The sequence below is a fragment of the Sinocyclocheilus grahami genome, unplaced genomic scaffold (assembly GCF_001515645.1).
Source record: "Sinocyclocheilus grahami isolate Dianchi unplaced genomic scaffold, SAMN03320097.WGS_v1.1 scaffold1047.1, whole genome shotgun sequence".
Taxonomy (NCBI): domain Eukaryota; kingdom Metazoa; phylum Chordata; class Actinopteri; order Cypriniformes; family Cyprinidae; genus Sinocyclocheilus; species Sinocyclocheilus grahami.
In genome coordinates, this window is record NW_015506226.1 from 294192 (window position 1) to 306262 (window position 12071).

The following is a 12071-nucleotide window of genomic DNA, read 5'->3' on the forward strand; positions in this document are numbered from 1 at the left end:
GTTTTTTATATTTAAAGAGTTTTTATATTTTATATTTTTTATATTTAAAGCGAGTTTTTTGGGCAGTGTGGAGTAGGGCTTGTTGTTTGTCATTTCTCCGATCACAAATGCAGACATGGTTTTATGTTTACGCGGCACGATGCGATGCAATGCACTGCGTAAAAAGACAGTATAAGTCATTATAATCCGTAATTATGTCCCCACCGGATGCAACAAATGCCTCGTTTATAATGGGTTTTAAAGTTTTTGTGTCGTCGCTCCGGCCGGGACACGGCATCACAGTATGGTAAGTGGCGTAACATTTCCGTCACACGCTTGAGGTATTCGGCCAATCACAATGCACTGGATAGCTGGCCAATCAGAGCACACCTTGCTTTTCGATGAGCTTTGTAAAAATTGACGCGTTTCAGAAAGGCGGGGCATAGAGGAGAAACAATAATGTACAGTATGTGGAAAATAATGTGTTTTTTGAACCTTAAACCGCATAAACACATTTCATTACACCAAATACACAAAATTATGTTATTTTTAGTAACATCGTATGACCTCTCTAAATTTCTCTGGCTACTTTTTCTTTTGTTAGTGACTGGCTATAGAATGTTTTTGCATTCTTTGCGAGGAAGAGCTGTATTTTTTCAGATTCAGAATTGTAAACATTTCATTGAGAGACAAAGCTTTTGAAATGGATGTTGGAAAACTAGAACTTCTTTGAAACCTCTGGCCAAAACATCTACCACACTTATCACACACACAGCCGCTCCCATCCTCCTCTGGACACCATCCTTTTGGATCCTGTCTGTGGTCAGCCACTTTCAGGATATTACTCCTTTTCTCCCTGATTACAGAGAGAGAGAAGACATTAGCTGCTTTCAGAAGCCTCAGTGGAATACGGATTTAAACAAATGGGTTTTAGACATTTCCAGGTTAGGTTTTTATGGAAGTGGTATTGTTTTGAAAGGACCTGCAAAGTAAACAACAGCCACTTCAGTTCCGGTTTGGAAATGTTGTTTTTGTTTCCATTATAGCTACAAAACCTTGTAGAAAGTTTGGATCCATTATACGTGCATGCTTGCTCCTGGAGCACTGGAGACTTAGCCTTTTGGGTTTGGGAGGTGGGAATTATAGGTAAATCAGTGTGCAGCTTAAGATATGTAGGTACTAAAACAGATCCTGGAACAAAGTTGTCAGCAGTTAATGTTCTCTCAGTGTTCCTGCACTCAAAAAAATATTTCCTCTCAGAGCAGAAAGTTTAAAAAGAGAGGGGAAAAAATGCTCAAACCAAATCCAGGAAATGGGAACAAGAACCAAGCAACAGACGTCTTGGAAAACAAGTTGTGAGACCAAATGGTCATAGAAGCCCACTACATGGCGTGCTTAAATTGCACAGCAATGTAAACAGAACAAGCAAGGCTGTGTGTTTAAGAAAGCACTCAAAAGAGAGACCTGAATGATTCAAGAGGGGAGAGAGAAGTTTAATTTTTTTTTTCTGAGGCTCCCTGTAAGAAAAAACTATGAAGTAAATATCTGTGTAGCCTTTTGAAATCACTTGTTCTCACTCCCAAGATGTCCAGTTCTGCTATTTGTCAAGAGTCCTGTATATTCACTTATGGCATTTTTGCAGATGGCTAAATTGCCCTTTAGATTCTTTAGTGCAACAGACAGTAAGCCGACTGCTTTCAGTTAGAGAGTCTACCCCAAGTAGAGTCATTTCTGAATCAGAGTGCCTTTGTCATGCATGAGTTCTGATCCACCCCATGGAATATTGTCTGTGACCTGAAGGTTTAGACTCAAGCCTCTGTAGATACTCGAGAACCAAGTCTCTATGTTTATTAACTCCTCCTGCACTAGAATCAGGCAAGCATTAAAGGGGTCATATGACGTTGCTAAAAAAATAACATTATTTTGTGTATTTGGTGTAATGAAATGTGTTTATGTGGTTTAACGTTCAAAAACATATTATTTTCCACATACTGTACATTATTGTTTCTCCTATATGCCCCGCCTTTCTGAAACGCATAGGTTTTTACAAAGCTCATCGGTCTGAAAAGCAAGGTGTGCTCTGATGGGCCAGCTATCTAGTGCGTTGTGATTGGCCAATACCTCAAGCGTGTGACGGAAATGTTACACCCCTTACCAAACTGTGATGCCGTGTCCCAGTGCGACGAGACAAAAACAATAAAACCCATTACAAATGAAGCATTTGTAGCATCCAGTGGGGACATAATTACTGATTATAATGACTTATACTTTTTACGCGTTGCCTTGCATTGCGCCGCGTAAAGATAAAACCATGTCTGCATTTGTGATCGGAGAAACGACAAACAACTAGCACTGCTCTACACTGCTCAAAACTCACGTTTGAATAGTCAGTGGCAAATCCTTTAAATATGAAAACGTTCTTACAGGCTGTAAGTCAGCATTATTTGTCAGAACACCGGCATTGTAGGCTACTCTCCCAGGAAACAGTCCTTGTCCTCCATAAAATGTGCTGCACACGTCTGAATATTTGGTTTGAACTGTTCTGGAACAGTGTTGTAAATACAACTTAACCCCTGATTTCTAGTTGTGTCCTCTTTTGAAAGGCCAAACAAAGTAATTTCGCTTTCACAACAAAACACAGCGTCTCCACGACATGGCAGCGGTGGTAACAATACTACAGTGAGAATCAAAGTTACGCCTTCTTTCTTTGCGTGAACATTTGGGCGGCGTTATGCAAATCTTCCCGCACAGTGACGTATGCATGTGGGGGCGTGTTTAAACGAGGTGTTTGCCTCTGAGAGAGAAGTAGAGACTGTCCGGTGACTTTCCATAGCCTCATGCTCAACATATGATCCCTAAAACTCTAGCTCATGCGGCTCCTCAGCAACCACAAAAAATTTCAAAAAAGACATTAATTTACACACACTTACCATGCATTTCCTCGCTTGTCAGTACAAACACTTCCTCAATAAAAACTTCGGAAAAGACATTGTGTTCCACCCTGAGGAGAATAATAATTTCATTCAGTGTGGGTCACTGAAACACGATGAATCCAATAATAAAAAAAAACAGATATATGAGGAGGGATGGTAGAGGCATCAATAAACTGATGCTATGGCCATTGGAATTTTATCATCATGAAGTTATTATGATTTTCAGATTCATCAGCCACAATAAGTTTAGTTGCATTACACTATTATACTGTATATTATTAGTTAACCCCACCCCTACCACTAACCAATTCTTAACCAAATACTGTAAAATAGGCAGATAAAAGTATAGTCACAACAGTTTATACACAATTTTTTTACAGTTTTTTTTTTTTTTTAACAAATCACTTTTTTGAAAGCACTACTTTCGGTTTCACCTTGATTTTTATCTTTTTTTTAAATCTAGACAAAGCTCAAAATGGTCAACAAGCTGATACATGATACAAAAAAGCACTGTCATGCATACATATCTTTAAAGAAGCCTTGAACTCGCAGAATCATTTGTTCAAAATTATTTATAATGAATTACCAAAAGAACATTAATTTTGACTTTAGTTACATCTTGACTATAAACATCCTTGACTGGAAGTGAACTCAAGAGAAGCAGATCTGTATAAGATCTGTACATACAGATCTTATACAAACTTTATTTACTTTATAAAAAAATACAACACTTTTATTTATGTATTCATGTATTTATTTATTTGTTTCATTGGAAATAGAATCTCTGTATATTTTGGCATGGTGAATGAGAGGACAACCCAGTGCGATGTTGGATTTTGGAAAGATGTTTGTCTAGACCTAAAAAATAAGACCAATTACTGCACTGACTTTGGGACAGGCAGAAATCTGTTTTCTAATGTGATTTAGCTGGGGGGATTCTGGAGAGGCAAACTGTTATTGAAGGCACAGATTCTTGTTTGGCCCACAAGTATAGTTCAGTCCTCAAGTCACATAACATATACTGTTGTATGTAAGTAAGGACTTACTATTTGTACATAGCCTATTAATGTATTAACAAGTAGAGACTACAATTTATAAAATATGAATTAACTATAGTTTTGATTTATAAGTACTTTATTACTGTACACTATATTACTGTAGACCGTGATAAAGTATTGTAACCTTGAGTCAACCTGCTGTAACGAAAGACAAATTTCAGACTCAGTCTGACAATAAAGTGTATCATATTGTATAACTAAAAAATTGTACCTACTTTTTTATAATGAAATGTAAGCATAATCAATATTTCTCAGCTTGCTCTGGTTTCCCCCACAATTAAAGACATGCAACATAGGTACATAGACACTAAATTGTCCATAGATGTGAGTGTGAATGTGTGTGTGTGTTTGGCCATCTTTCCATGGTGTTTTCATGGTGTTTGATGGCCCAAGACAATGGGATAGGTTCTATCATCCACGTGGGCCGACAAGTAGTTTGGAAAATGGATGGATGGGATGGATTTCTCAGCTTGTCACAGTGCATTCTTTAATTGTCTTATTAATGAAGGATACATATTTAGTAATGCACTAAACGTATGGGACAGCTAGAACAGCCAATGCTGCACAAGGAAAACATTTGCAAATGTTTCATCTCTTCATCTTCTTGCAATGTATTCATTTTTGGCAATGCAATAAAAGTTTAAAAGTTTAACAACCCCCTTTGGTTGTGGTTGTGGTTTTATTTTGCTCAAACTCACATAATCTATTCTGCCTAATTGATACATTGTGATTATGCAATCTATTAAAAAAATAAAATTGTATTTATTTTACTCTATTTATTTGATTAATCATGAAGCACGTCTTACTTATTTGCTGGCGATTTCAACCAAACATTGAATCAGGATTACATTTAAATTGGCAGTATAATGGATACCCAAGATCAGATTTTTTAAAAACTGGTCATTGCTTTACTTGATGTCTTTTGCATGTCAGTTTGACACAGAGTAAGCACTTTCGAGAACGATGATTTGCAAACAGCACCCCAGTTGTTTGTACAGTATGTAAGGTTGCAGAGTGCATGCCCTTCACAAACATGTATCTCTTTCCTGTTTGTATTACTGTGTCATCACATTCGCATTTTGCCTGCTGGACCCTCAAGGAAGTCTTTAGGTTCAGCCAAAAATGAGTGCATTCTGAGGGATGAAACCGTTTTCAATCAAAACCACAGAAATCTGAGACATGGAGAAACATTTCAGCAAATGCACAAACTCAGAGGTCACCCTGGCCATAGTGAGATTTACACTCAGAGAATGGGCTTCTCGAGTAAAGGCAGCCAAACCCCACCTTAGTTCAACATTTGAGAAGACATGAAAGCAAAATTTCCTCTCCAGAATATGCAACACACTTCTCAAAAGGAGAACTGTACCTTGTATTAATGTGTAGTTTGGAGTCATGGAAAGGCCACTCATAAGAAATAATCATATCCAGATATAGCCATAGAACCAGAGCCAACATTTCCACCATCGATAACACCCACATTTGTTGATATTCTGTTTTGTTAACTCATTGATATGTAATTTCATTAGCTAGAAAATATGAACATTAAAAGTTATATGTTTATAATTTTAAATAACAGTGTCAGTGCAGAATCTCAGTCTGCTCCAGTCAGTTTTGTAGTATCAGGTTCCCACAAATGTATGATGCAATGCATAACTGCATGCAATAAAATGCACCAAAATATTATACAGTTTTGTATGTGCACAAAACCTCAAATACATACAGATAATTTTGTCTGTAATTGTGCTCAAAACAAGCTGATTTATTTGCATTTGTAATAATATATGCACATAGGTTTTTTACATGTTACAATTTACACATTTTTATTTGTTTTACGTGATGGTCATTCACAAAAATGTAGTTAATCTATTTACACACTCACAGTAAGGGTGTCAGACCAAGTCTCAAAGGATCATCAGTCTCTCTGTAAGTTTAAACTTTCATAATAAATACTTGCACACAAACACGTCAAAGAGTATAGACCAATGCCTTCTCATGAATAATATCAAGAGGCAATTGATTTCAAACCCCTCAAAAAGAAAATAGTTCACATCACATCACATCAAATACATAAAAATCATAGAATTGAATTCCACTGATGCTGGTTGTGTGCTGAAAAATAAAACTAAAGTTTCTGAACAAAGCTAAACAAATGATTCTAGACTTTTGGGTTTCATCTCTAAACTGTGTTTGACCCATACTGGGAATTTGCTGGCCAAAATCATGTTTATTATTGTTACCTCCTCTATTGCTTCTTTGATAGTACAAATATTGAAACACAGTAGGAGTAGTTCACTACTGTTCTAACCTTAAGCCAAGTATGCCCGTTCTCTCTATCACTTTTTATTTTTTCCGGAGATGGAAATTAGAGCATTGTAATAACTTTCTTGAGCTGGTCAGCAGGACCGGATTTACGCAAAGGCATTCTAGGCATGTGCCTATGTTTGCTCGTCCAGGGGGTCCCAAACACAGTAAAGAGATATATAATATTTTTGTTATACTATGGGCTATCTACAACAGTAAAAGAACCAAAACCCAAGAAGACATTGAGCAAATAAATTTAACAAACAATAGGGTAAAAAATGACAAACTATTTCCATGTCTTCCAGCTTTTTTATGTAGGCTACGGAAATCATGCTTTCTTTCTCCTGTTCTCTCTCACAAACGCACACACACGCACTCGCACACACACACGCGGAGACGTGAACAGAAACTTCTTGTTAGCGCTGCCCCGCGAATTTATCAATAAAATAGTTTCACAGCTGAAAAGCTACATGACATTTCTCAGTTGCGAGGTTCTTGAAGCAGTTTAACTTAAAGATTCGCTATTTAGACGCTGCTGCTGAAAGCTGCTGAGAGATGCACAGATGCTAGTATTCACACGCGCTTAATCTCTCTCTCTCTCTCTCCCTCTCTCTCTTTCACGCTCTCTCTCTCTAATAACTGCGTTAGACTGCATTAGCCTGCATATACATGGCTCAAGCCTCCGTTATTAGCTCTAAAATTACGTTTTGGAATTTGCAACGGAAGGTTTGGGATGAGGTGCGTAAAAAAATAGTTCAACACACGAGATTTCAGAACGGAAACATGTCAAATGTCTTGAAACAAATCATCTGAACAATGTTTTGATGTGTGGTTGTGACTCCAGGTCGTTAAAATCATTAGAGAAATAATGCACTCCCGAAGTGGTTATTATATGGCCACGTCGCCGCGCCTATTAATGGAATGGTCTTTCTCAGTTCTGAAACCAATATGACCTACATTTTTATTGACTTAACGCAAGCGCTTATTGCGATAGAAAACACTGTAACGGTTTCCACTGATTAAGATTTGCTGATTGATGTTTGCTTGGATGGTAATATTAGGCCTAACATATTAATAGGTAAGGGGGGCCCAAAAATTAGTTTTGCCTATGTCACGAAAAGAGGTAAATCTGGCCCTGCTGGTCAGTGTAAACGTTCTGACATCATTTGAGACTGCAGATGATAAGAATGTGAAACCTCATTAAACTGAGTATTCTGGTTGAAACAAAAAAGTTTAGCTCGGAAAAACACATCACAGGATTGAGGTCCAAGCCAAGCTGTTATGTTCCAGCATTGTTCTGCATTGTTTGAACACTTACCACTGAAAGGAAAGTTGCAAGTTGATTGGATCTGATTGCAAGTTATACATCCTAGGTTGTTGTTGTTTTGTCAGGCTTGAATGTGTGTTGTGGTGTGTAAAACACAAAGCTCTGTGCTGAAGTTCCAATATTTATGATAATTGCCATCGAAAACATATCATGTCACTCTGTTGTACAGGAAAGCATGTTTCGTGTGAAATGTAAAAGGTAAAACCCCTGCAAGATCCAAACAAACAGCTTAGTGGCAGGAAAATTGAATTTAAAAAAAAGAATGCTGTTTCATTACTTTATTACTTTTGCAGCCAACCATCACAGAACACAACCCACACTTACTGTAGGAAGGCAGCAGGAAAAAAATCACTTCATGTTTACTATAGCAATTAAATTACCTGATAAACATTTACCAAGATAAAATGGGCTCAGATTCACCCCTATGTTAATGACACACAAGAAACTGAACTGAATGATATGATCTGTGGTGATTAAAACTAAAATATTTTACCTGAAAACACAATCAGAATGTAATGCACAAGGAAGTCAGAATATTGTTAAAAACAAAGACAAACCCAGACCTCAGTCTCCAAAGCACCCTGACTACATTTCTTTACAGTTTGTCAGTCTGTTCTGTAAACAGTGATCTAGTCACTTCAGTTGTTTGGGAATAAACAATTTCAGTTGGCCTGGTTAATACTGACATAGTTTCCACATGTGCCAAGCCGTCAGATCACGGTGCCATCCCCTGAGGGAGGAATGCAATGCTAAGTTGCTTCTATTTCCTGTCATTAGATAATTGATACAATGTTCTGAACAAATGAATGTAGAACCTAGAAACCTAGATAGCACTGTTATAGGATGGATCACATTTTTTAAAATAAATCAAGCTAATAGCTTAATTCTCTCTTCAGAAACATTGGCTGTTGGCAATTTGCTGTTAGTCTGAATGGGTAAAAATGGCATTGAGCAGTTACAAACTTGTGTAGTGAAGAAAATAGCTTGAATGTAAATGACAGCAGAACTGTGATTATGAAACGTGAAAAACAAAATTCAAATCTTGAATCAATTAAATATATAGAGTGTCATCATTCTTAACTGTAGTAAATTTTTGTTGATTAATAAATCCACACTTGCATTTTATTGTTTGTATTTAAACTGGTCTTTTATTTTATATTAAAAAACAGTTGTCTAAATAAATGTAGAAAGCATTATAGATAACAATATTATTATTTCAATTTATTTTATTATTTCCGAACCACCAAACAATCAGATATTGTTTTAAATAACCAGATATTGTATCAGCCCACAGATTCAGTTTTTGCGGTTACCAACTAAAAGGTCTGGTGGACTGATTGGACAACAAATATGTTGCTTTGGTCTACTGAACAATCATTTATCAGACGCATTTACTTTTAGTACCGTTATTATTGGGACATGTGTCATGCCCACAGGGACAATTGTAGTTAAACATACAGCATTTCAGCCCTTTGGTATTAGCTTATTACCATTCAGTTATTTAAAAGTGATACACATAGTTATTTGCAAAAATCCTGGGTTTCTTGAAATTGAATCTAAATGACTTTATACTGTGTTCTTTTCTTAGGAACAAGAGGACCCCAACAAGCTAGCTACCAGCTGGCCTGATTACTATATAGACCGCATCAACTCCATGGCAGCTGTAAGTACTTCCTTTATTACCTTTACATTTCTAACATACACAACAACCCTTTCTGCACCTTTTTTGATAAAATATGATTTTGACACCAATTAATTTGGAGGAAAAACTAATGCTGAATAAAAACTGACCAAAAAGATATGCAAGCCCACAAGTTATCAATATGAATCTGTGTTGATTTTTATTTATTGTTTATATTTTTTAAACTATCATCTAAGACTAGTAGGCAAAACATTTTAGCGATATTTTTCCAGTCTATTCATGCTAGCAAAATCTCATTCATGCACATTGTCGGCGATAGACTGCCAAAATGTAATTGGAATTTACTGTGCTCTAGTACATCATGTTCGTGCATCATTATTGTCATCTTAAATGCTATAGCAAACAAGGCCTTGATAGAAAGATATGAGAGATGTGGTGAAACATAATAGCTGTTAGTTAAAGGGATCCTATTATGCTATTGGTGCTGTTTGTGCATGGAAAAAGATCTGCAAAGATACAAAGCACAAACTCCACTCCAAAGGGAGTTAATTTCCATATCAGTTAGCACTCTTTCTGAACTCCCTCAAATGCTTTGATTGCATTGCTGAGTTTTCTTCCAGGAACGTACGCATTACAAAATAATTCCTGCCCAAGGCATATGCAATCAACCAATCAGTCAGTCAGTCAGTCAGTCAGTCAATCAATCTTTTTTTTATAATAAATAAAAATAAAAACAAGTAGATAGAATGGAAACAGAATAGAGAATGCTAGTGTCAGAGGCTCTCTCTCTCTCTTTTTTAAGAAGACAAGTAGTAAGAATAGAAATAGAATAGAGAGTGCAAGTGTTAGAGGGTCAAATGAAGATGGATGAGATGTGTTTTTAGCCGTTTCTTGAAGATGGCTAAGGACTCAGCTGCTCGGATTGAGTTGGGCGGGTCATTCCACCAGGAGGGAACAGTTAATGTAAAAGTCTGTGAAAGTGATTTTGTACCTCTTTGGGATGGCACTATTCACTTGTAGATAGCTTCTAGAGGGCACATAATTCTGAAGTAGTGCATTTAGGTAAAGGGGTGCAGAGCCAGTGGTATTTTTTGTAGCCAAACATCAATGCCTTGAATGTTATGCGAGCAGTATTGGTAGCCAATGCAAATTGATGAACAGAGGTGTGACATGCGTTCTTTTTGCCTCGTTAAAGACTAATCTTGCAGCCGCATTCTGGATTTGTTGTAGAGGTTTGATAGAATTGGCTGGAAGACCTTCTAAGAGAGCATTGCAATAGACCAGTCTGGATAAAACAAGAGCTTGAACAAGGAGTTGTGTAGCATGTTCCAAAAGAAAGGGCCTGATCTTTCTAATGTTAAAGCAAATCTCCAGGACCGGGCAGTTTTAGTAATGTTGTCTGAGAAATTCAGCTGAACATCAATCACAACTCCAAGGTTTCTGGCTGTCTTTGAAGGAATTATGGTTGATGAGCCTAGCAGGATGGTGAAATTGTGATGAATTGATGGGTTTGTTGAAACACAAGCAGTTGTGTCTTGGCTAGGTTGAACTGAAGATGATGGTCTTTCATCCAGCAAGAAATGCTGAGATGAGTGTGTTCACCATGTTCAAGAAACACAGTTTCACACATCTAATATTATATGATACACATGCAGCTGTTTACATTCACAGACATAACCAACTGTGTTTATGTGAGTGTTGTGTGTTTATGGCAGTTGACACAAAAGAGCTGGCTATCTGTGCATGCGCTTTGTATGTGTGCATTCAGAAAACTGTATTTCAGAACTGACAAGGTTTTTTAAACGCATTAAAAGAATAAACGTTTCATGATTATGAAGAAATGCAACATCATGTACGTGCTATAGAGATGATAATCAAAAACGATCAGTTGTTTTACTTGTTGCGTGAGCTGTCAAGGCCCAGCACTTTTCTGGAAAAGGGGGCTGGGAGCAGTTGAATTTAAAGAGACACATGAAAACAGCATCTTTTTGCTTCCACCCGTAAAGGGGCATTTACAGTATGGTATAATAAAAAAGCAGTTAGAAAGTAAAATAACCCAAAATAACAAAATTGACCATTAGAATGGACATGGTTTGAAGCTTTTCTGAAGTATATCTGACCTGCCATGATCAGTTTTATTGTCTAAAACCAGAATAAAAGATTGACAAAAATCACCTGTATTTCAGATGCAGACACTATTTGCTTTTGATGAAGATGAAATGGAGATGAGAAACAAGGTGGTAGAGGATCTAAAGACAGCCCTCCGGACTCAACCAATGAGGTAAGAGAACTTAATTCTTGACATTATATTGGTTCATAATTCTGATCTCCAGTTCAAGGAGTCAGGAGTGAATACCTTGATTTAAAAGAGCTGCTCTCAGCAAACAGTTCCCTTTTGAAAGGGAACTCGTGCTGCATCCCCTAGAGGGTGCTATGGGGGAATGCCTCCGGCATGACCGGTGTCTGAAGCATGAGTCTAAACATGACAATGACCTTGACATTGGCAGGCGGCAGCCTTTGATGTCACAACTGTTGTGGCCGAGAGTATAAAAGGGCACCTGTGAAGTATGTGATACGGTTTTCGTGATACGGTCGCAGTACTTGCTTTCACCCAGGCTTGACTCCCTCTTGAGGGATGAGAGTTGTGCGCCTGTGATTGTGTCCTGCAACTGCCATTACGATGAGGTGGGATTAAGTGCAGCAGTTGTTGGCAGCGCACTGACAAGTCAAAAAGGAAGTTTTCCTTATTTACTCAAATATCATTATTGTTCTTTTTGTCTTTTCTAAAATCTGACAGATTGACTGACAGAGTCTGCAAATCCCCAAAACTC

The 12071-nt window shown here is 37.4% G+C and overlaps 1 protein-coding gene across 1 annotated transcript in view; it reads left to right on the top strand.

Annotated features, from left to right (window-relative positions):
* Positions 1 to 12071, top strand: part of LOC107566105 (disheveled-associated activator of morphogenesis 2-like) — a 159528-nt gene that overhangs the window by 116208 nt on the left and 31249 nt on the right. The window contains 2 exon segments of the mRNA XM_016251476.1: positions 9187 to 9261; positions 11427 to 11521. Of these exon segments, the coding sequence (XP_016106962.1) occupies positions 9187 to 9261; positions 11427 to 11521 (170 nt within the window).